At 36.4% G+C, this 26,160-nt stretch overlaps 1 protein-coding gene across 4 annotated transcripts in view; it reads right to left on the reverse strand.

Annotated features, from left to right (window-relative positions):
- Window positions 1–26,160, reverse strand: part of LOC104558416 (TLE family member 1, transcriptional corepressor) — a 74,656-nt gene that overhangs the window by 7,933 nt on the left and 40,563 nt on the right. For 2 of the 4 annotated variants that reach the window (XM_062017460.1, XM_062017461.1), the window contains exons 7-14: window positions 22,680–22,884; window positions 21,928–21,944; window positions 14,090–14,206; window positions 11,024–11,077; window positions 9,431–9,583; window positions 8,502–8,646; window positions 7,601–7,791; window positions 6,217–6,293 (exon numbers count right to left, since the gene is read on the reverse strand). In XM_062017460.1, coding sequence (XP_061873444.1) covers window positions 6,217–6,293; window positions 7,601–7,791; window positions 8,502–8,646; window positions 9,431–9,583; window positions 11,024–11,077; window positions 14,090–14,206; window positions 21,928–21,944; window positions 22,680–22,884 — 959 coding nt within the window. The remainder of the gene's footprint in view (window positions 1–6,216; window positions 6,294–7,600; window positions 7,792–8,501; window positions 8,647–9,430; window positions 9,584–11,023; window positions 11,078–14,089; window positions 14,207–21,927; window positions 21,945–22,679; window positions 22,885–26,160) is intronic. The other 2 variants (XM_062017462.1, XM_062017463.1) reach the window with 2 other exon arrangements.

The following is a 26,160-nucleotide window of genomic DNA, read 5'->3' on the forward strand; positions in this document are numbered from 1 at the left end:
TCAGAATTCTTTCTTTTCCTTTAGAAATCTTCAATCACTGCAGAGGAAGTATTAGTATTGCATCCCTCAAACTGCAAGACCCAGCAATAGATATTTAAATTTAATCTTCCATTCTGGGCTCTGAGCTGGTATTTTCAAAGTATTTTAATACATTTCCAAGCATTGTACAGTTTGAAAGGAAGGAACAAGCAAGATGCCTGGATCTGTAACAGACATCAGAAAGCTATGGAATACGCCCAGAGGCAGAGCAGAAGACATTCATTTTAAAAGGACTGAGAAGTGGGGAGGCAAAAGAACTCTACAGATCTTTCACACCAAAGGTAACAGCGGAAAACATCCCATGCAATATCACAGTTTTCACAGGAGAGAAGGCTAAAAAGTGGTTCACAGTAACTGATAGTAAACAAAGAAGAAATGAATAGTGCATGTACATGCAATTCCTGTACCTCATTCATGTTTCATGGTTAGACACAAGTCGAAAGCCTGCTTCAAGAATACATAGGAGGACGAGTGAGTACAAAAGATGACAAATCTTTCGTCATGGAAATGTCAGAAATGAGAAATGTGAGGTAAGAAAGTAAGTGCAAAGTTCACTCCCTTACATGTATAAAAGATGCATAGTACAGGAAATATTTTTCTTCCCACAGTAACCTTTCTCTTTCTTTTTTGTGTGAAGAATAATAGTAACAATGAACAATGTGTATGACTTCTGAGAAAAATAGAGATAAGACTGTCTCAAAGTAGTTACTCAATAAAGAGATGAGACACTAGACAGGAAAGGAAGCAGTACAAGAGTGGCAATAAGACTGTTCGAGGCTGAACACCAGGTACAGACCCAACTAAAGAGTCATACCACTTAAGAGACTGAAAAGCTGGACCCCATCCTGGGCTCCTAATCAAAGTCAGTTGCAGAATATTTGTTAGTGGTAAGAACACACAGAACTGCACAACTTTGAAGTCTCAACCTGCCCTTGTTTTTAGCATGGACAGAAGAAAAACCATTAAGCAAGCATTAAGCATTTTTTTCCAGCATGTTTAAGATGAATAATCTACTTGTACACTTTTTTTTTAAGAAAATGGAAGGTTACGGAGTAAATGTTCTGTTCAATTCAAAATACCTACACAATTGGTGATTTGAAATTCTTCTGTCCATACACATGGACACATACATAGTTCTTGCTGAGATGGAGTAGAAGACAGCAGGAACATTTTTCAGGTGCTTCAAGCATACTGTAGAATTATGATGACTCTTCTGCTCTGAAAGACCAGACTTACCAAGTGTGTTTTTAATGATGTAGAAATTTACCAGCACGTCCACATTTTAAGTCTGTTTATATAGATCATAACACTGGAACACTAATATCTTTTTTTGTCATCAAGAGCAGACATCTGCTTCCAAGACTTCAGTAAGACTGAGTTTGAAGGCTTAACAAGCAGACCAGTGATAGTTTCTTACAAGCCAAGATAGCTTTTTCTACAGTGCAAGTTATCATCAATCCATTGTATAAAGAAATGGCTACATATTGCCAAATCTCTCTGCCCCTGCCAAGATGAGGACATGGAAAAAGTAAATGTTCCCATTTGCTTGAAGGTATGTGGCATAACATTACCACTGTCAGCACATTTATATTGTCTAATACCTAGTATCTACCACGTATTACATTTATATTGTCTAATAACTAGTATCTACGAGGTATTAAGGTGCAACTTTTTATTATACATATGTTTTACTTTGAAAAACTTGTATCATTTGCAAGACTGACACTCCCTAGACAAGGAAACCTTTTCCTTGGAGAAGAAACAGTATTGGAAACTGCAGTGCAAATGACTATTTGCAGCTCAATCAATTTTGTCCTTGGCTACCTGCTGCATCACGGGACTGTGAGAGAGGACCTGTTCTCTTACTTCTGAGGACTATACTTCTAGTGCTACACCTATAAAGCTGTAGAGGTACTCACATCCTATTAATAAACAGCTCAATTTTTAATGCACTAGATATAGTCACAGGTCTCTATTCTCAAAACTGGCAAATATTTGGAATGTCTGACCCTAAGACTCAATATTTAGTAAAATTTGGTAAATTCTTGAGCTCTCCAAAGCTAAAAGTATTTACTGACAGGCATCTCTTGCTTACCCATCTTTCTCAACAAAGTGCTATTGACATCTGAATTCTGCAAAGATGTAATGACAATCTTTCAGAACTGAATGTGTACATCAGAAACTGTTGGTAGCTTCACGACCTCCACAGATTTCTGTCTCGCAGCATTCTGCCTCAATGAAATGACTGGGTATCTATTTTTGGTTAAATAATTGTTACCATTAAGATAGCACTTCCTCATGTTGGGCTAACAACTGCAGTGGATAAACATTGTTCTTATACAATACAATATCACATAAAACAATCTAAGCATATATCAATATATAATTATACATTTGCAATTAATTGCAAATGATGATTTTCAAATCATGAAAAACTTACGAAAAGAACAGTTAAAAAACAAACTTGCATGCCATTCATGTAGTAAAGAGTTTGGAGAAACAGCATACTGTCCCTTATGATTACACTCTTTGTGAATAACAGGAATATTCTTCTGATCTATTACATCTAAAGACTTCTCTCAAAGCAGCACTGACAATCTGCAGAGCTCCTATACATTACAACATTGTGAGTGGTATTAATACAAACCAGTTTCTCAGCTTAAATCTGGTAACTATGGCCCTCCAATTTCCAAAGAAGTATCAAATAAGTATATAGTAAGTATCATCTGACATGCCAAGGAGAGTTCAGAATAATTAATTCACTGCTCAAGAACATGGAAAATCAACTAAACTGCTTAACTGCCAGCTACTGTAAGTATTCAGATTGATATAATGTATACAATTCTTGCCTACTTAAAGTACCATGACTCAAAAAAAACCAAAGCTTTACCACTTCATTTCTCCAATTCAAAAAGAATTCCTTAACTAGCACAAAATACCCAACTGTAAAACATAAAAGCAGACAGTTCCTTCCACTGATGAGTGCATTTTACTTTCACCTCTTTTTTGTACCCCATATTATTTTTTATTATTTTTAACACTGTGCTTGAAAATCTGTATTCAATGCACAATTCAACTCTCAGAAAGTGTGGTTCACATGGAGAAATCATTAAGAACCTTGCTAGAAAGGCTATGCAAAGCAAAAAAACATGGTTAGAGCAACTCACCAAGAACTTATAATCCAGGGCACAGTTACATGTGTCAAATCAAAATGCAAGACTTGTACACCACAAGTCTGTGTCCAAAACTAGTACCGATTACCTGCCCCCAACCTAAGACAAAGATATTCATTGATCAAGTGATGACTCAAAGCTATCTGGAAGGAATAAACACCAATTTCCCTCAAAAAAGAAAACCAACCAAAAAATCCAAAATAAAGCTAGATGAACTGCTTAAAAAACAACAATCTGCTGATGATAATCAACTTTGAAACCAAGAGTATGAAAACTGATTTTATACATATATAGGTATGAAGTCCTTGTCAATAAAATTAACTACCAAACTACAAAAAGCTGAAGTTATATGAAATCACTTGCATACACCAAAATATCTAAGTAATATTAAAAACCTGAAAAGCCTTGTAGGAAATAACAAAAACCTAATCCCATAAATTGCTACCAAATGCAAACACTAGCTCATTTGTATATTCAAGAAATTGCTTAAGAACACCTAATTTCACAAGTACATCTGTACCACTGCTAAAAATGTACCACTCTGCAAAGATGGCAATAAAAACTTATATTTAATCAAGTCACAAAACAAAATAAGTAGAAGACAAGCTTTTCAGCCAACAGTCCCTTAATAAAACACAGATAAGGTTCTTAAGAGGCTACTTTTCCAACAAATTAGTCATTAACAGATCTCAGAATACACAGGGGTTAAGGAAAACTGGGTGCTATCAGAAATGTCATTCCTTTTGAAACAAAGGAACTTCAATTTTCTTCTACTTTGTACAGAAGATATACAAGATTTGCCTAATGTAGGTAAGAGATACAAGATGCTACAAGCAGCAGATAGCATCTAGCTAGCTGTAGCCAATCAAGACTAAAAGAAGAGATTTTTCTAAAGCTATCACTGGAATAAAACCAGATCAATTTATGGAATTTTAAGTTTGCCTCATTAACAATAAAGTTAAGCAAAGAAGCCACTTTAGAAGGAAAGATTCTTTAAAGGGAATGACTCCAAAGAACACTGACTACAAAAACTCGTTATGAAACACACCAAATCAAGTGGAATGTAAGGAGCACGTAGGTGACCTACAAAATAGTGCAAATTAAGTGCTGAAAACAGTAAATAAGATTTTTTACAGAACCTTAAACCATAAGACTGTGATTTGGCTATGAAAATACAAATAGACAAAGTATAGCAGCATTTGTGCCCAAAATAGTGCAATAACTAGAACTGAGCCACAGAAAATATATGAACAAAAGTAGGTTTTCACAGCTTACAATTTAAAACATTGCCAGGCATTACTAATAGAGTAAGTCATTGAAGATTTATGAATATACATGTTCAAAAGTATATGACCTCCAGATATATTTATATAAGTATGTCAAATTCTATTGAAGTCAGCAAGAATGAGTCTGACCCTTAATAAAATAATGTTTTGAGAACGAAGCCTGTTCCTTACTGTACTAAATTTAAATACACCACCATCTGATACATAACAGCAACTCACTGAGTCCTCACTTCAGTAATCTTGTCAACATACCAACAACTTTTCTGTAAGCAAATTCAAATATTTCACAGGTTTCTCATACTGTCAACAGCTAGCTAAGTCTGTTCTCAGAAGCATGGAGGGTAACAACAAAACCAAATTTGGAATAGCTTTCCTAATATGTCTGCTGCTTTCCTACTGTTACAAGGGAAAAAAAAATAGTAGATTAAAATACACACACATTCTTGCCTGTAATCTGGTGTACTTTTAAAGAAGTCTGCATGACTGACATTACAGTGTATTACTAGTTAATAACAGGAGTTCAAAATGAAGGCATAAAGGAACATGTTGCATAGAACTTCCAGCACACTGCGTCTCATAACTTTGACAGTATCCTAAAAGTAATAGCTTTTGTATTTTTCCCAAAGCTGCAAAAAGAAAAATGAAACCAGGACAGATTGGTATGTACCAGCAACACCCAGCAAAGGTAGTACAAAGCACTGAGCTTCAAAATTATTTCCATACCTAGACAAGAGAAACTACTCTTAACTGCAGCTTGCTTTTGAAAGAGAGGACAAGACTGAATGTCGAGCAAAGAACAAGTTCTGACAAAGTGCTGAAAAAAAGGTTATAATTATCTCTGCTCAACTCTGTCCAAGAAAACAGATTAGTCAAATTTGTGGTCTATGCTATGTTTGTACCTGCATAGGTAGTTGCTCTGGACTAGTTGTCCATAAATTTGTAAAAAATAATCACATTATTAAAGAGGTCAAACCTGCTCATGATTCACTCTACTGCTACCAGTCTACAAAATACAAATTATTGGAAAAAAATAATTTATGTATGCTGTTTTGCTGAATTTATTTTATTGCAATATCAATAAACCACAGAATTGCAGAAGTATTTCATTTAGCCACCTCTTCATCAATAATTACAACTTCTAAATAAAAAGCTGCTGTTGTGAAAGTTATCTTACACCCATGCACTACCTGCTTCATGACTATTTCATCATCCTTTTGCACAGTTCCTCCTACTCATACTCAAATAGTACAGTTTGCTCCATTATGCAAGGTATGTGTCAGTGGCTAAAGTAACTACATCAGATATCCACTGTGATCAACAGTTTCAGAGTCAGTTACCAGGCAAGAAGTCTGCAAGTATGTTCTATATATTTAAGCTCAGTATATTACAAACTTTCATTTCAGTATGTTTTTATTTTGGGTGTTTTACTATTGCCTATCAGTTTGCTGTCCTCTTAACTTCTCACAGAAAGTTGAAAATTAAAATCCTCCAACAGATCCAACAGCTTTTCCTTAGAAATAGGTTTATCTACACACCTGTTTTGGAATATGCTAACTACCATTTGAGAATTTATATGTTGCATCTCTTACAAAGAGAAGTCTATAATAATCTCTTTGGAACCAGCAGACACTACCCTCTTTGGAATTTTTTTCACTGATACACAGTAACTTTACTCTATAGATACTGCAGATGTTACTAAAACACCAAAAGTTACTTACGGTTTTCCCCCAGGAATCCCTGCTAGATTTGGAGGGATTCCAGGTACTCTCATGTGAGGAGGAGGATCAAACCCAACCTGTCAATGAAAAAGGAATTAATCTCACATTTGCAATTTCTCACTCAGCAAATCTCTCCTCTTCACCTCCCACATACTATGCATTTAACCAAAATTTGGCCTTTAACCATATTAGGTGTCTGGTCCCCCATAAGAGGGGAAAACCAAGGCATTTTAACTAGGTACACTTCTGCTAGAAGTACTCATACATGAACAGAAAACCAATAATGTATACCACACATTCATATAATTGAGTGTAACACAAATATCCCAGAGCTAGCCCTGGAACTGCAGTCTACAGTGTGCTGGCCCATAGCCATGCCAGTGCTCTCCAGTCCTGTGACAGCTAGTGCATAACCATGCAGCCACAGCTGGGATCTCTGCAAGCTCCATTCTGTGTCTGTGGGCACATCATCCAAAAGGTGTCTCAAGAAGTTACACCACAAGGTGCTGGCAAATTTGGCCACAATTTGAGCATATTCTGTTCTCTCTACCTACTGCAATTCCACTGAACTTTTATATCCTGAATAAATGTGCATCAAATAATAAAAACAGAAAACTGGGACCAAATAGACAGTTTTTCTTCTGAACCCTACAGCAGAGTTAAAATTCTTAGTGCTTTAAGGAGCTAATTTGCTATTTAGAATTTTGACATTTTCACATAAAAGCCCTGTTTACCATTTAAAAAAAAAAATACCCACATCGACAAAAATGAGAATTTACAATTAAGTTTGTCTATGCACAAAGCTGCCAACAAGCTCACAGTTTGCAGAATGAGGTCCTTAGGTTATTCTGCTCAACAGCAGCCATAACAACTCTTCTGAATTTACTTACAACACCCACAACAGTAACTATTCTTAAAACACCTTATCACAGATCTCCAAGACATGCAGCAACCAACTTTTCATGTTGATTTCCACAGTAAACAAAATACAAGGGTGGAGATGTAGATAAAAAGACTTCTAGTGCTCCAAGATTAACTTAGAATGTCTGTATGGGAACACAAATCTGGTTTGGCAAGAGAAAAGCAGATGTCCACAACACCAGTGAAATACTTTGTAGCTACTGAAACAATCTTTTACTTAAAGAGTAATTTTTCCGCATTTAATAATCAGCCAAAGCACTGATTAAGGTGAAGACAAAAAGTAAATACACATAAATACAGACAGATTCTTTGGTTTTGAGGTGCAAATTTGTTTCTCCTGCCACACTGCAAAGTGGAACACGTAACAAAGCCGTCATGCCTCAACAGCACTAAATGAAGCACATAGCTCCTCTCAGTGAACCTCGACCCACGCAACTGAGGCTGCATGCAAGGTGTGGCCTACCATAGGAGATCTTCCATAGGCAACCACAGCAGCTGCAGCAGCAGCAGCACTCATCTGGGGTGACATATTGTGCAGACTGGCATAGGCTGCTCCTGGACTGGTTAACTCTCCATTCATGCCAGCATGGGGTACCATTCCAAACGGAGCAGGGTACGGTCCTGGCACTGCCAACGGTGTCCGCAAACCTGCGGCTACAGAATAATGAAATCAAGCTGTGTTATTTACATATTCCTGCATATGTGGAAGAAAACCGGCTTCTTTCCCCTAGAATAACTACTCTCCCCCTCTTGTGTACACGCACTGCCAAGAAACATTGACATAATTTATCAGTACCATCCAACTCTTTTCACTCAATGCAGTAAGATCTCCTGATGTCTGAACTTGATGATTACTTCTAACAATCTCTTCTAGCATTAACTATTTCTGTAATATTTTCCTGATTACATTTATCTCTCCTTTGCCAAAATAAGCAGTAAGATGACAGACACGGTTTACACAGCTCATATCTGAAGCAACTATGCTGCACCAGACTAAACAGCAAAGGCAAACTTCCCTCTGCATTCCTCAAGATTTACACTGCAGCAAATATTAGTAGACTCAGAAAAGAGCTGGAGAAGAGATTGCATTCAGAGTTAAGTACCAGAAATTTCTGAGAACTATAACTCTTCTATACTGCATTCAGTCTCTGGATTATTTCCAAAAGTGATAAAAAGAAAAGTAAACAAAAACGGGTAAGAGATAGAAAGATATTCAGAGTCTCAATAATCCCAATATCTGCTTCTCATCAAAGGCTCTCGATAGCAAGAACAAAGCAATACATTTAGTTAACATTCACATACAACAACATACGTAAAAAAAGATTAATTTTGGAATGATAAAAACATGTGAGGTAATGCATTACCAGCTTGGTTAACTAGAGGGTCCATTGTTGGAGGCTTGCCAAGGCCTGGACGAAGTCCTGGAGTTGCACTAGTGCCTGGGGTTGGCACATCACTTCGAGGAGTTGGTGTGCTGGATTTCAGAACAGGCGTACTGGCTTTTTCATGCTGGTATCATTAAATAAATTAAATGAGTATTATTTTTAATCCAGGCCATATTATACAAGTTATCACAACAGCAGCTGGGATGTTGGGCACCTACTACCTAGTCCCTCAGCCAGTTTTCGTAAATCCACACAATGCTGACAACATTAACTTCTGAGAGAGAAATTATGACCTTTTTGATTGCTGTCAAAATTAAATAAGAAACATACAATTATTTTTCCATCTTCCATTGTCACAGAAAAAATGCCTGAGCTGATTTTTTTTTCAGGCCAATACAGTACACATCATCAAATTATTTTAGCTCAAAATCATTGATGTCTCAATTTTTATTGGACACAGCAAATCTAAGTATAAAACCAAAACACTACTGTAGTTGGCAGTATCAAAAAAAGGTGACACAGAAGCTACAGAGAATCTGATCAAATTCTTCATGATACTGTAGGGAGTTTGTAAAGAATAACAGCTTATTTAGAATTATCTAAAACCTGGAGAACTTCCTTGTGATTATATACAGACTATGTTAAACCATAAGTATTGCTCAAGAAAAAATAAACAATGCTTAAGCAACTCTTGTACTTCGTAATAAATTCGCAACTCCTTTGACAGAAATTTAAGAAATAAAAGAAATCAAAGTGGAAAATATTGCTGAGGGGGAAAAGTGAATAATACTATCAAAGTCTGCAAAAAAAAAGTAATCTATTACTTTCTGCCACAAGAAGCTGCGGGAATGGAGAGTCTGACTTTACAAGAGCAACAACACATATTTGGACAACAGACTGCTATCTACCAGACTCATTTCCTTGGATTTGAGGGAAGTGGAACTTCCTGACGAGGCTGTAGATGCTGGGCTGCTAGAGGCATCTTTCTTCAGCAGGCGGGTTTTATCTATACCATTTTCACGTGGTGAATGATTGGGACTTGCCCTTGGGGAAGAAGGATCCTGAAACAATGGGAAGGGAAGAACAGTGTCATAGGTTGGTACACAAACACCACTAAGGTGTCTATGGAAAAAGACTAGAATAATTTAAGTAGTATGTTCAAATGACAAGATATTTTGCTATCTCAAAAAAAAAAAAAAGCTGAAATCCCTTCATTAGAGACATGAGTTCATATAGTAAACAATCTGGTTTTATTTTACACTACATATAGTGTAATCAGAAACTGGTGCCAAGAATAAAAACTTGCATGTGCACCCCAGTACAAAGTAAGGCAAGATGCATAACACGTGATAAGAGTAAGAAAGACCAACAGTAACTGCAGTAAATTCTCACTTCCATGTATGTCTATCATGCGCTGCCACTGACATTTAAATAATCTTTTAGGCCATACAAACCTTGCTCATTTCTATTTTTGAAAGAAGAGATAAAAATGAATGCTTTATATGTCACAATATCTGTCACTTCATAAATACCATCTGCAATTGTCTTGTTACTTTAAATCTACAAGAAAATCTGAAACTGTCTCTCAGGTGATGAGGCACTCTCTGTATTTACTTTAACCTGAAAGAACCAGCCCAGCAAGCCACAACATCAGAGCTCTGCAGGTACTCTGTGCTACTTTGGCTCATGAGACTAGCAGCAGTGAGTGGTCCCCCCAAGTGGGCACTAAGTCTACTGACTGATTACTGAGCAGCTTCATTCCAAGTAGGGCTTCTGAAAGGATGACTAAAATCCCTAATTGGATACCCATTTTCTACTTGTCTGACATCATTTGGGCACTTGGAACTGCTGAATATCCTTCATCAGCTTTTCTCCCCCATGTTTTCCACAGAGCAGATCTTGCTACTACAGTCAGCCTTCCTAAATCCCCTTGTTGTATGAAATAAAAAGACAAAGAAGAGGGAAAGCCCATGCCCTAGGAAAAATGTGGCTACAACCTCTGTAAAAAAACTTGCTGATTCTATTATGATTTCTGCTGACCTCATCCTAAAAAACAAATGTTTATGGAAAACGCTGTCTTCAATGTAGGATGGTAAAATACTAGTAATTTTTCAATTATCAAAAATGTTTTTTATAATACTCCCACAAGGGTAACACTCCTACAAGGTTAGACCTTCCTTTTTTGTTTGAAGACAGCAGTTTGAAAACTTCAGCCCTCCACCTGCATTTCAGGAGAACTCTCTTCGCTACAGAGCAGCTGAGAAGTGTCAGAAGGTAACTGAGGAGGGAACAGACCTGGACAAAGCAGTAGAAAGAAAAGCTGAGAGGGCAAACAGGTAAAGGTTAGAGGAAGACATAGTAACTTCTGTACTAACAAAAAAGAAAAGTTGTGAATATTTTAACATATCCACACAGAGGAATCTTTTTCTTCTAACATCTAAATGCACTTCTCCTTTAAACCTTTGGGCAAATGTCAAGACTACAAAAATGAAAAAAGTTACCTCATTGGACACATCTACAACCAAGTTATCGTCACTCTTGTCCCCATCACTGTCCTATTAAAAATAAATAAATATAGTGTTCATTTCAATTAGTACATTATGAGCCCAGAAAGACTATGCATCTACTCAGATATTTTTTTTGTTTTTCCTAAACAAAAAGCAAACAGCCTTTCAATAACTTATTCATAATATGGAAAACAATGAAAACAGGAGCACAACACCATCTTTCTGCTTCAATAAGAAAATCCAAATAAGGCAGAACTAGTTGACAGCTGGTCTCAGCAACGGTTCAAAATGGTCCACAATCCTTCAAGTTACCATCAAAAACAGTGTTCTCTCTACTCCTAAAAGAAAAATCTGTTCTTTTCATATGCTAATCTTATGTGTCAGTCTTATGGAAATTACTGCTTGTGCATACCTAAAAAACCAACACCTCAGAAAACTGGAGGGGTTTTTGGCATTTGTTTGATGAATCAACTTCCTCAAAGTGAAAGGACATTTTCTCCTTTTCCAGAAACGAAATTTTTGAAATGGAAAGTTCTGGAGAAGAAAAAAATTTCAGAAGTGCCAAAGCATTTCAACATTTCTGCCCAACAAAACCAAAATACTTTGACATTCCTAAACAAAAATATTTTATTGTGGCTTGTCAAGATGTATTTTGACTTTTTCACATAAATTGTGTTCACCTGAACTGCTCCAGTGCATCACAATAGCTGTTACTCAAGTGCCTCCTGGTCCCTGTCTTAAAAATAGGGATACTCCAGTAGACAGATTCTATGATACAGAGTGGTCTAGTGACTTCTCAAGGGAGAGTCTTGACTCAAAAACATGCCAACAGAAAATCATGTGAATGACAAAAACTTCAGATTTTTTTTGTGTGGGCAAGTTTGACATTTCTAATAACAATACTTAAAAGTTTCCAGGCAAACCAATCAGACATTCAAGATTAAAACTATTCCCTATCTCTTGCTTTCAGATTGTCTGGGATATCACAGCCAACGCTGGCAGACAAAAGTAATCCTCTAATCCCTTCCTCTCATTTCAGACATAAACGTTTAAAACAAACAAATACCCCAAAACTCCAGCAGGTAGTTTCACAGAGCTTCCCTTCTGCTTTAGCAGATGAATATTGCACCAAGAAATACCACATATTAGGGACTTGAGAGTGCAGCTGAAGACTGAATGGTGGCTCTATTTGCCACTCAGGAAGCTATCCAATCAAAGGGAGCAAAATGAGAAGGAATAGGAAAGCTTTAGCCTCAGTTATCTGCCACCTCTTGAAAGTATGAAGCAGCCAGAAGGCAAAAATAGGTTAGAATACATTTAAGTACATGGGAGCACAGCAGGTGAGACACTTGTTCACCAGAAATACTGCACCTGGAGGGCAAAAATAGCTGCCAAGCAATGATTAAGTGCACTCTACTGACTGTCATCTTGAGAAATAAAAATTTACTGGGAATATCAAAGGCATCTCCTGTAGGTACTATTAATATCAGAAGATTCTCCTTACTAACAAACCCATAGGTTGAAATGATACAGGTCTTTACATAAAAAATATTCAGAAGTAAATTAAAATAAAAGAATCATTTTGCATTTAATTTCCAAAAGCAACAATGCCTACAACTTCTTTATCTCTCTCTGACAAAAAACAGCACTTCCTTGTGCCTACAAGAGCCCCATCTAAAACAAGCTTGAAATCAGTAGCTGTGTTTGCAGAATCAGAGAATGTTTAAAAAGAAAGATCTTCTTTCAGATTAGAATAAACTTGGAAATTTCAAATATCCTTGTTTTGATCAATTCTTTATTTTGATGCTGCCTTTATCTGTAAAGTCCATTTCAAGCAAACAGCACCACATATTTAAAATGTGGACTAAAACAAACTGTTTCTGCAGTAAAGCAATAGTCTTTCCATTTCTTTCTAGTATAAATACAAGAAAAACAACATGCTTTTTCTTCCTTTTTTATTTAAGATACAGAAATCATCACCTAAGAACATGTAATCTTCAAATATGAAAAATGCTCACAGAATATAAAATTATCAAGGTTGTGGAACTGACATGGGAAAGCCTGCCAAACCCTCAGAACAAGACTGTTAGCAGTGAAAATGAAACTTGCAAAATGGTAACATCACCATCACAATGTGCAGAAATGTATGCTGCAGACATATGGAATAGTTGCCCAGAGACATTGAATACAGGACCCAGAAGTCCTCGTGGAAAGAAACTACCCTACCAAACAACCAAGGAAATAAAAGAGTGACACCTGATTTTCTCATGGGTTTCAGTAACTAGAAAGTAATTAGTGATTGTATTCATATAAACTGGACAGACAATCCCCCACATTATGGCTACATCAAAGAATAATATCTTCTTTTAATATTTAAAATTTTACTGCCTTTCAGTATTCTTTCACACCAGTCTGAGTCTCTAAAGCCTGTTCAAGTATCATCCTGTGATTTGGCTAGACATTTAGACTTGAAGTTGAAAACCTGTGCAACCCCTCTGAGGTTCATTCAATCAACAGTGTTGTACTGAGGTGTCTCTCTGAAAACAAGCAAAGGGCATGCCAGACAAAAATGCAGAACACAAACTGTGAACTTTTAGATTTCAAGTTACTGCCATATAAACTGAGAGCAAACTTTAGTAAGTTGGTACAGAGAACCAACATATGCAATTTGCAATGGTAATTATTACTCAATTTGGTGATAGCTAGTATCATAAAAATGTACTAAATGCCCCCCAAATCAACAAAATCCTCCATTTCAAACAAACATGCTGATTTCAAGAGCAGTCCAAAGCATGCTCAAACTCTGAGAAATGCCCAAGAATACTTCTGAATCCCAAACAGTTACTTCTGGTCATTATTTCTTGTTGAGGAGTATTACTTGACAATAGCCCAAACTACTGAGCCACTACTCTTCCCATAACATGAATAATGATCTCTGTGGCACATATCTAAATCAGCCACAGGAAACACATTGCTTTGTTCTTCACAGCTCTTTTACTCTTCATACAGGCACAGTATGTGCAAATAAATTAATCATTTCTTTGACACAGATTTGCTTACATAGTGGCTGGAATCCTTATCATCCACCTTTCTCTTTTTGATGTCATTAGTATATTCAGGGCCATTCCTGCGTTTATCTGTGCTTCTCAGACTATCCGGGACTAACAGAGAATTACTCTGTAAAGACAAAAAACAATGTCAATCAAAAATTCCTGTCAAGTTTGCTTTATATACGTCAAAGAGGAAAAGTGAAAGGGAAAGGGGAAAATGAAAATGAGAAAAAGAATCAAAATGGGTGTGATACATACTTTAGAAACGTGATACCAACATAGTCTTTCATTCCATTTAGTTAACTCAAAGTCCTCCAGGCAAACATGTACAAGTTCTTGCATTCAAAGCTTAGCTTTTCATTGTTTGACTTATCAAAAGTTGAGTTCACTTGTCTGTCTCCATCTACTTAACTAATTCAACTGAATTTATTGTCTAGAAGTTGCAGACTAGCTGTTTACTCATAAGCAAGTAACACTGATTTCTTTTTTAATATACAGACCCCATAAAATAAAACTTATTAAATATTATCTATTTGATTGCTCACATCTACACCATCATAAGAGGCTTTGCTATGTCTACATTTGCAGGCACCAACAGATACATGGTAATGTGCCTTTAAATCTTAAAATAACAAATATTTACCAAATAAGGTTATGCAGTAATCATTTGTTCGCTGCAATAAACTCCTGTTGGATGCCTTCAACAAAGGTATGGCAAACAGAGATCAAGTATTTTTACTGCCAGCATAACATTCACCACTAGTGTGAAATTAAGGATAAAGTTTTGTTTAATCAGACTTGATCTGAGAAACTGAAGCCAATACATACACACAAAAGAATAAAGCAAAGACTAATCTTTTCCTCAAACTACACGGACTGCTTTCATGGATTGCTTTCATTCATGATAAGTTATGCTAAGTACAAACTGTTGACCCAAAGAGAAAGGCATTTTAGACATTTTTCAGTCACATGACAATTCGACATGCCTGTGATTCCCATCTCCATTTCTGTTCCAGCTAAAGCATTAAAACGTGTTACAATGAGTTCTTTTAAGTGCAGGATTAGCATATGCAAGAGGGCAATTTGTTCAGTGATGTGTTAATGCTGTGAACAATACTGAATGAGTTGAGGAAAAAAAGTCTCCTTTCACAAAGGCCTAGTGAGCTTAGTTCCTAAAAGCCAAGTACATGCTTACATAAATACATGCTCACATAAATATACCAGCACATAGTTATTTACCCGCATACACATCACTTTCACTGGGGAAAAGCCTAGTACCAACATGCATACTATAAGCCTAAGTCCTAAAATGAAACACTCAGATCTAACAAAGAGATATAAGTATTTACTTTTAATATGTCATAGACATATACCAATAGCCAGTGAACTGTGCAGTGAATGGCTTTCCCTTTAAAATCTGAGAACACTACAGTAGTTTTGCTCACACATTGTTGTTTAGTCCCAAGGAGGAGGAAAACAAAACAGGGTACACAAGACAATTTGAATACTTTTTTTTCCTACTTCAGAAGCTGCACTTTAAAGCCAACTCTAAGCTCTTTTATTCCTGATTATTCAAGCTAAACAAATGCCATGGGGCTTAAATAAAGCATATAGGAGGGTCTAAAGAAATTCAGTATAATGAAGCTCAAAATAATGTCTTTACCACAATGTTTTGCAGCTAAAAGGTGGGCTTGTTGGATCACTGAACTAATTGCCTTCACAAATACAGTTTGAATTTAACCCCTCATCCCCTCCAAGATGAAGACAGACTCAGAGATCCACTAGTTTGAAAAACATTAAAACACATCTTCAGTATTTTAATATTGAATTCACCATGTGTGTAGCAGTAGAAACACCTTAAGCAGCAAGCTGTCAATTCAAACTTGAATACAGATTTAACTATTGCAAATGTCTTTTCCTAAGGAGGAAAGTGTCTATCTTACTACTGAAGAGTTTAGAAGAAAATAATGAAGGCAAATGTAGTACAGTGAACAAACTCAAGATTCTCAAATTGCCAAAACTGAGTGTGAACAACAGAGACGTAGCAAACGGGCAGTAGCTAGGAAAATATTAGCGACACTGCTATTTGAAAGTTACTACACAGAAGCTTAGGGAACACCCTGTAAATTTTGGCCAGTAACATGTGTAACTACAATGGCTGACATTTTTTTCTGGCTTAAAGTCTACATAGACAATGCTGACAATATTCTGTACAGTTTGTCTTGTAGAATTTCAATACTATGTAACATACCTAGAAACTTCTATGTATATTTAGCTCCCACTATGTTCTAAATGACAGAGATTATTAGATTTGATTTTTTCCTTAAAAATTGATGGCTTACTTATGATGTGTAACAACACATGTAACAACACTGTACAGTCCCCACAAGCCTATTTTGCAAAACACTTCCCCTATAGTAATATTTACATTTCCTTTCTCCAACTAACTATATTCATCTAAAGCTCTGTTCTTCAGAAGTAAGAGCATCCACACTAGATGCTGCAGATCAGGTTATTTCACCATACCATTACTAACAGTTGTAAGTTAGATAGTACTGTCACTCTGGCAAAATTTACCACTAAATTCACTAATTCAAAAGTAACTGTTTTGTTTCCCTCAGGAGTACAAGGAAGTTCTAACATGTGACTAAAATCAGGTAAAGCGTAACTTTTGATGAAAAGAAAAAATCTCACTACTGAAACCTACTACCATAATTCAAATCACCAACTGTACAAGATTTCATTCAACAATACGAAAATATGCATCTTTTAAAATAGTGTATATGGTAGATCCAGAACACTACGATAACAATCGAAACACATGAAAATACTAACAGCCCTCAGCTACTGACATCTCTTACACATGCAACATTAAGATGCAAGGAACAGTGAAGACAACCTACCAGAAGCCACCTTTCTTATTTCATCTCTGGTAAAGTGTACATGTTCACTATCAAGCATAGCACTCGATATCAGTTGTAACCGATCTCCAATAACAGTTTGTACAAGGGCTAAAGGATACATACATGCATAGTTGATTTCCTGAAGAGAAATTGCATGACAGCAGGTTTTGTTTTGTCTTAATTTGAACTGACTAGACATATAATTGAGGATAATCTTTTCTTTCACACTAGCCACTCAATTTATTAGAGATTATCAATGCAACATCTGTAAATCATGAATCTCAGATCAGAACAAATGGTCAAAATTAGTTTTATGTAAATGTTCTGGTTTCCTTCCAATAATTCAAAATTTATTCACACGAATCTCTTTTCTTCAAGTAAGTCTCAAAAGAATGAATGTAGTCTAGTGTAGCACCAGACTGTGTTAAGGGCTATATAACAGGCAACTTGGGACCCTAGCACAACTTTGCTGCTAGCAAAAGATAAACATTTAAACCATTAGCAGCAAATATCAAACAAAAACCTGGTCATGAGGTAGAGAGAAGACAAGGCAGGTTTCTTATTAAGGAACATAACACACATTATTCAAGTGCACTTCTTCAACTGCCATACTGTTCCCCACAGGAACTACTCCCAAACCACAAGTATGCGCGCCAGAGGTACAGGCTGCAAGGCCACAGTATCTCATTTAGCCCCAGTTAATAATACAAGACAGCACATACACCTCAACTATAGCATACAGAACTGACAACTTTACGCTGATCATTACAGCAATTAAATAACATAACATCTGTGCTCATGGTTCAACTACACCTGGTCCCAATTAAGGCCTTTAGTATTGCTGGTTTGCTTATCCCTCCCACTTCTCTTTCCCCAAAAGACACACAAACACACGTATGCTTGCTCTATGCTTAGCTGTTCACTGACTCATTGTACATCAACTGCACCTACCCACAATTATAGGCAGTTATTGCAGCTACCAACTTGTGCTTGCCCGTATGACCAAGCAGGGATGCTACATTTGTTTAATCAATGCACTGGATCTGTGTCACTGCACCACACACAAGTGCTACCTACAGATACCCATAAGCAGACAGGATCAATCAAATACAATGTTTTGCCAAGCAGGCAAAACAGGATCAAGTCGAACATCTAAGAGCAAAGCATCAGTTGTTCAGCAGTCTCACTGCTCACTGTCAGGACGCACTGACTAATAGGAATACAGCAAAAGATGGAAGGGAGACTATCACTTAACCACTCCCAAGGAAGGCACAAGAAGATTGCAATCAGAAGTTATTCAACTCAAGAATCATTAACTTGTTTGTTGAATATTCTTCTTGCAAACACACATCAACATTTCAAAAGGTGACTCATAAAACCAGTAGGTTTTTGTTTTAAATTACTAGTGATGGAATACTACTGACATTTGCAATCTTTTCATTCATCATTTTAAGTCATATTTAGACTACTAAGCTCATATTAGGAACAACAAAATCTAGAAGCAATGCAGCATGCCATATGTCTTCTGTGTGAGCAACTCCTGCTGAAGCTAATTTGTGGTTTGCATCAATAAAGACACTAAAGATTTTACTTATTTTTAAGTTGACAAAACGACCTAGTAAAGAAATTCAAGTTTCTTGATTACAACCTATATAATGGAAAACTTACTTCAAAGGCCAAGAAACATCTGTGGTACATAGAAGAGCACCCTACATTTCCTAATAATTTTTATGATTTTTCCCTTCCACTTAAAAGAATCAAAATACAAAACCAAAAACTGCTTGCACATAATAGAAACCAAAAGTAGCATTCCATTGTGAATGCTTCCTTCCTCCAAGACTGGGAGGAAAAACACGACAGAGAGCTAAGGAATATTTTTCTGCTATAAGAAAAAAGCATCTCCTTTACAAAACAATAGAAGCACTTATGCATAATATCCAATGAAGGAAAAAAAAAAAAAGGAAAATTTAGGAGTACTTTCTAAGTCTAAGAAAACCAGTTAAATGCTTTTTATGAGGACAAAAGATAAATACCAATATTAATGTAAATCCCAAGCACATAATTAAGTCAGATGTCAGTGTCGACAAATTATTACTGACAGATTGACTTCTAGAGTACTGAAGAGTGCTTCAGAACATACACATTTCTATGCTGTCCAAGCAGGATACTGGAAGAGTGAGAAGAGATAAACAAACACCTACAACGAGTTTGAAAAATGTTGCCAGGGAAAAACATGGGGACATCAAAGTTCCTTCATACTGATGTCTCTCAAAACTTTATCGTGCTTCAGTTGCAAAACTTGCTTACTTTGCCTGGCTTCATTACTTGCAGGAAGACTGTCACAATAACCGGGATACTTGCATTCCCACAGTAACATGATCCAGTTTGGGATCGTCAGAGCTACATCAGCCAAAACTCACCTACCATCACCCATGTAGTCCTATAGTTTAGTTTTGACCAAATAATTTTAACAGTTCACATATGAAGTAAATTAAATGTTATTTACTTCACAACTATGCAGTTACAAAGACCTTAATTTTACATCCTGAAACTTTAAGTAACAAAGAAAATAAAAATGTAGCCTTTGCCATTTAGATATAGCAAAACTAGGTAAAATATACACTTGGTCACAATCAAGAATAATGAAATCACTCCATCTTTATACATTCAGAAATCTCACTGCATTACAAACTGTTTCTAAACATAGAAGCTCATGCTTGTTTGCCTAAGGAGACTTTTAAAACCAAACAGGCAAGTGCTAAACTGTAATCTTTCAAACTTGCATATTTAAAGATGTCAGCTTCTACTGGTGATACTGGAAAGTCACAACAGACATGGAAATCATGCTGTAGAACTGCACAGTAATACCAAGTATCATGACTAATTTAGGTAGCTAACAGACAGTATGGCTTTTTGTGCCTTGGATGATGAAAGCACACCTTCGTCAGGATATCTGGCAGCATCATAAAATGTTAGTCTGAAAATCAAATTGACCTTATCTTTGGTGATACAGATGTTATGATTTGCAAAATAAAAGCCTGTTGCTCAGCTGGAACCACATGTAGCAATTAAACACACCTGTTATGTCTTGGGTACTTGTGACTAATTTCATATTATCTTTATTTTTTTTCATTAAAAAGTAATTTATTAAAATAGAAGAGAAATCAAGAATTGCAAAAATCATTCCCAGCTGATCATTTGAGTAATATATTTGGAACTTGACTATCATTTGAATTATGATTCTTTCATTGAAAATATTTTTACTCTTTAGCCAAGATTATAAAGCAACATTGCAGTTAAATAATTCTAAGTTCAAGTTCACCTATTTTGAGCTATCGCAGTTTAATTTAGTTACAAAGCACTAGTCTCCACTGCGACCAAAAAGAAACTATAGCCACCTCTGGGTAGTAACCTGACCTCAGTATATCCATATGGCAATATTCTTTTATTAAATAAAGCCCTAGATTGTTTAAAGGTTACTTAGTGGTAAACAAAGCATAAAAAAGCCTACTACACATAATAACCAGGCAATCATGAGTTACACATATGGAAACAGAAGGAACTACAGCAAGAATTTAATGTACTTCAATCAAATGCAATCAAACTATACAGTGAACTAAGCAACTGTCAATCTACCACAATGCAAAAGCCATGACTTAATTTTTAACAGTGCTCCTTCCACAGGCAAGAAATAGTCTCAGCTGCAAGTTGAATTCAGAATCCAAATTTCACAACACTGTCAAGGCATTTGATTTTAAATTAAAAAAACCTTCAGTGAAGTATATGATAGATGAGGAAACTATGGAAAGAGAGCAAGAAACTGGACAGGAAACAACCACAGGAAAACACAAAGCTATCACTCCCGCATGTGTGTATGTGTACATAGCTTCAGAAACACACTGCAAACCTCCTTCCTCAACTGATAAGAACAGTTGTTGGCAATCCTGCACTTGACTAACCTCTCAAAAGAAATATGTCCCACTCAAAGAAATAGGTCATCGGTCTGAGGTTTCAGGAAAACAAAGCTTCAAATTAGTTCCACAGTTTCACTGTCACTAATAACATTAAGCAAATTGAAATAAATCTTGTTTAGTAACCTAGAAACTAAAAATACTGCCGCAAAAGATAGTTTCCAGTAAATATTTATCAAGCCATAGTATAAAAAATGAAGCAGCAATAAAAGCCAGAAGTTGAGTACCATAAAGATACCCAACAAGTAACTTCTCCTAGCTCTTGTCTTTTCAATTGAGAAAAAGAAACCAAAGAGAGACCAAATTTACCTATGACAACAACAAGCTTTGTTACCAGAAACTATACGAAAGTTGCACATGCCCATCGTAAACAGATTCATACAGTAATATCATTCAAAACACAACTATATAAGAAGCTGTGACAAAGTTGTTCTTTAGCTGGTTTCTCTTGATAAGGTTGTCTTAGACCAATTCTATTACAGCTTATGTCTACAAAGAAAATAAGTATTGCCACAGAAGTTACACCTGAAGCACAATTTAAGCTCTAAAGGTATCAGTAGAGCTTAAACAGATTCAGTTAATGAAACTCCCAGGGCCAAACACCACCATGACACGTGGATTTTAAATTTCTCACCTATTCTGCAACTTTAATTCCTGAAAATGCTACATGAAAAACCTTAACTCTGGCTAATTATGTTATAACTTTAAGTTGCCAGTCAGTGCTCTGTTTGATTTGCAGTTCCTCTTCATCCCCAATAAGCAAATTAAAATTCAAGCTTCCAAAATATTTCTGCTCAGAAACCTGATTCATACAGTCCTCCAAAGACATGACATGCATAAATCAAGAGATACCTTAATTGAAGATACATATGTCTAGTATGATGAAACTGACTAAAAGGGAGAAAAAATAAACAGTGTAACATCTGACTATTACATTACATAGAAGTGCAAAGAGCAGGAATGTTGGTACTTACTGTGCCTGGCTCTCTGTCTGCTCCCGAAGTAACCAAGAAATGCACAGACATGCCCGTTCATATACAGAGGCAAGAACAGAAATAAAAAAGGGGGTAAAAATTAGAACACAAGCCACGAACAGTTTTAAAATGGCTTTTATTTATATGTCATTGCACATGCCTAATACAGTGATTTCCTGAAAATTACAGTATTTTGTAAACATGATATACAGTTTAACCATACACAAAGCCTACTTTTATTTTATGACAGAATAAATTATTTTCTTTTAAAAAATTAGTCAAGTGCAATTTTGCCCAATATCTAATTACGTACTAGAATTTAAGCCTATGGAACTAAAGTAACAGATGCGATTATCTAAATCTTTTGTTTGAACACATTCACTTCAAAATTTAACTTCTTGTTTCCCCTACCTTCCCACCCACCCATTTCACAACATTACCTTCTTTGAAAAAAGTATGCAGTTTAACAGTTTTTCACAACATGGTGCAGGCCACTAGTGTTACAACTAAGCATTTACCAGGATGTCAAAATGCTCTGCAAGCTACAGAGCACGTGACACCTAGTGATCCCCTTTTAAAACACTGAAAAATTCCAAGTTGAATTTTGTTTCAGTGGTATATATGCAGATATTTTTAAGTTTGGCAGCATTTTTTTTCTCATTCTATATAACTTGAATTCTTTAGAGATGCACGTAATTTGCAGCAATGTGCAAAACTGACAATGTCCTAATCAGGCCTGCCATGCCTCTCACCTCTGTGGTGCTCTGTATCGTGATGCTTCTTGTCATCTTTTATTGCCAAGTGAGACTGCCCACCCAAAGCACTAGAAAGGGCAAGAAGGCCAGCACTGCTTCCAAGTGGAGGGATTCCTGGAGGCTGAAGTCCTGATGGATGTGGTGTTAGAGGCACTGGAGGTCCATGGCCATGGGAGAGATGTTGAGCCTGCAACTGCTGCTGCTGCTCCCAGTGGTATCATCATCCCCAGAAGAACAATGCAGAGCACATAGTTTGGGAAGAAGGGAGAAGTTTGGTTAATTACTGTGTGTTAACAGTGGATTTTTTTTCTTTTGTTTGTTTTAAATCTGGCCTCTCCTCTTTGTCCCACCACATTGTAGGTACTGCATTACACCATGCCGTCTATGGATGGCTCTACTTATGTCCCATAAATAGAAAAAGGCTAGCTAAATACTTGTTTTGTAGCTCAAGGAATAGGTTCAACTACCATAAATTGTTTTGGGAAGCTAGTGCCTGTCACAGCATCATCGGTGACAAACAGCAGCAGCAGAAAACCCGAATACCTTTCCTTTTCTATAAAATAGAGCTTCACTGCTCAGGGTTAAAAAAAAGTTCCACTAGCGAGACCATTTTAAACTCACTCCCCTCTCTTCCTCCAAGCTTGAAATAGTAAGTAGGTTTCAATTCTGAATATTAAAAAATCCCTCTAGAGACATTGTTTAAGTTCATATTTTCTGTAGTTATAGTTTATTCTAGTCAAGCTTTTGGGAAAAATAAGTTATTCATGAACTAGCTTGTTTTGGAACTACGATCTTAAAATCCAAGTATTCCAAACAAGAAACATATATAAGCATATTGGGCATATAAGCAGAAGACAAAACAAACCTCTCTATCTTGGACACACTCCACCATCCCTCTGCTGAAGATAGATATCATGAAAAAAGCTAGAGTACTACTCAATCCATGGTATCGAAGAGAAGACAGGTAAGCAAAGGGCTGTACAGGATGAGCTTAGCTAGACATTGTTTGCCCCCATGAAGGCTAGCAGTCTGTCAAGAGCAAGTAAGATTTTTACAGTACTGCTGACAGCTACTGAAATTGTACCTAGACTAAAGCTTGTAATAGTTCAAAAGTTACTCCAAAATAATAAAAAAAAAATTATTTTCTTCCACAGGTCACAAGATTCTTCAAGTCAAACTATCAATAATATCTACACAACATTTATTGGTCTATGAATGACTGAATTCACTACTCTTTAAATAACTACTGTGCCCAAACACTTCTTTCTTATAATACCATTCCAAGACATACCTTGAGCTGTTTATAAATTTAAGCAGGTAGGAGTGCCTGACACTAAAGAACTCTGGACTGGACCTGCTAATCTTTTGCTTTTCTGCTGTTCCAATGCAGCCATCATTTACTTGCTTTTTTGCCATACAAATCTTAAAATCTACCACAATCTCTTTAGTCATTTCTAGAAAGCTCTCAAAACTTTCTCACATCATGTATCAGGAGTTTATTTTCATGTGCTGCAAAAGAGTCTCACTAGTTTTCACTGTAATACATACAGCTAATCACGATCTTCGCCAACTTTTCAGTATATTTCAAAAGCAAGGTATTTCTCAATTCTCCTATTTTAATGTGTTCAAAACAATCCAAAAACTAACACTTTAAAGAAGTATTAAGAATTATTTTTATTTGAAATAAAGCAGTATATCACCCTCTACAAAGTCAAGCAGTTACTGCTAGTAAAATTCCACTTATCTGAAAAGTATCAGTAAAGATCACTGTGAAGTCTGACAGGACAGCACAGGTGTGAGGTGGTTTGGGGTTTTTTGTGTGTTTGGTGGATTTTTTAGTGTGTTTTTTTGTTTGGTTGGTTGGTTTCTTCTCTAGCCTCCAAAGAACAAGAGGATTTCTCTCTTTTCACAGACTTTATCAAGACTTCAGTAGTTTCCAGCATTGTTTCCTCAAACTGGGAGGTAACCACATGTTTTGGCAGGCTCCGTTTCTAAAACACATGGTAACTTAGTTGTTCCATTCTTCATTGACCACTTAAACCAAGTCAGTCATCTGCACTCTAGACATGAGGCAACATGCATCAGTAATACTGCATTCATGGCATTAGTCTTACTTGTCCTCAGTTGCATCACATCACTGGATTACCAGCACAACTGGCCAAGAAAAGGAAAAAAAAGTGATTTAACCCTTCAAATTTGTCTTATGGAGAAAAGTCTCCTCCCTTCTCCCACAGCAAGCTCAAATTAGCTTATTTTGCAGTTTGGGCACGGGAGCATCAAAACATGGAAATGAAGTCAAATTGTTTCCACTCTTATCCCTATCCCTTCAGGAAGCCTGTGAAGATTCCCTTCATTCATGCCTCTCTCAGTTTAATTAAGAAACAAGCTAACCTGCACAATTTCAGGAAGCATAGCTTAATGTCTTCAGAAATCAGACTGTTAGGGACATATGACCAACAATTTTCCTGCCTCGGCTTTGTAGACTACACAAAGGGTATTTCAAAAGTCACAGAAATGAGACACAGATTAATCCCCTCTTATGGGTTCTGAAGCTGAAGCTATGCAACAAGAAAGACTACATCCCGGTCTCTGATGAAACTGCACATGAACAGTGGGGAGCATGAGGAGAACAGAATATGAGAGTTGTAAGTAAAAATGTATCACTCTGAATAATATCTTAGCAACTCTGCAAAATGGTTATTGAAGGCAGATGAGGAAAATGGTACCCAAAGATGCTTAAATATCTAGCTATGTTAAACAGACTTGACACTGAAACCCGATAATGGTCTTTTAAGCCAAAGAAGGTATACTGTGATTTAATGTTTATTATCTGAGGATCATCACTGCATAAGACTGAAGAACATGGATTCATTATTTATATGTTACCTATTCATAACAGGTTTAAAGTTCTCCCTAACATACCTATACAGCTGATCCTTTCCAGAAGCTCATGCTCTTTTTTTTTATTTTAAAAATAATCTTGAATTGTTAAACATATATTGTACTTTTTGGGGAAATCAAATATGTTCTGCAAAAAAAAGAAACTAAAGATGAGAGAGATGGGTAAGACCAATGTTCACCAGATGTATTCAGTAACTAGACATTTGCCATAGTAGATCCTGGAAACAACTATGTCACTTCAAAGACACTAATGACTGTTCTGTCACCTTTTAAGAGCTTTGCAGTAGAGAGATATAAAATAGAATAAGTTGGCAGCGGTATCATGGTCTACTAGACATGTTCATTAGCAGTTAATTAAAAACTAGACACCTGCCATAAGAAATGTGCTCAAAAAAGGATGAGTAACAGGTCTACCATACTAGCAATTATCATTACTCGCAGAGCAAGTGCTGTGTCCACTTTCAGAAGGAAGCAGGAAGGTAGAAGAGAATGTAATGATGCATACATAAGTGAGTGGATGGAGTTAATTAGCCATTGCAGTGATTTTGAAAGCATCAGTAGTTCACCCACCATTTTG

Source organism: Colius striatus, chromosome Z, assembly GCF_028858725.1.
Source record: "Colius striatus isolate bColStr4 chromosome Z, bColStr4.1.hap1, whole genome shotgun sequence".
Lineage (NCBI taxonomy): Eukaryota > Metazoa > Chordata > Aves > Coliiformes > Coliidae > Colius > Colius striatus.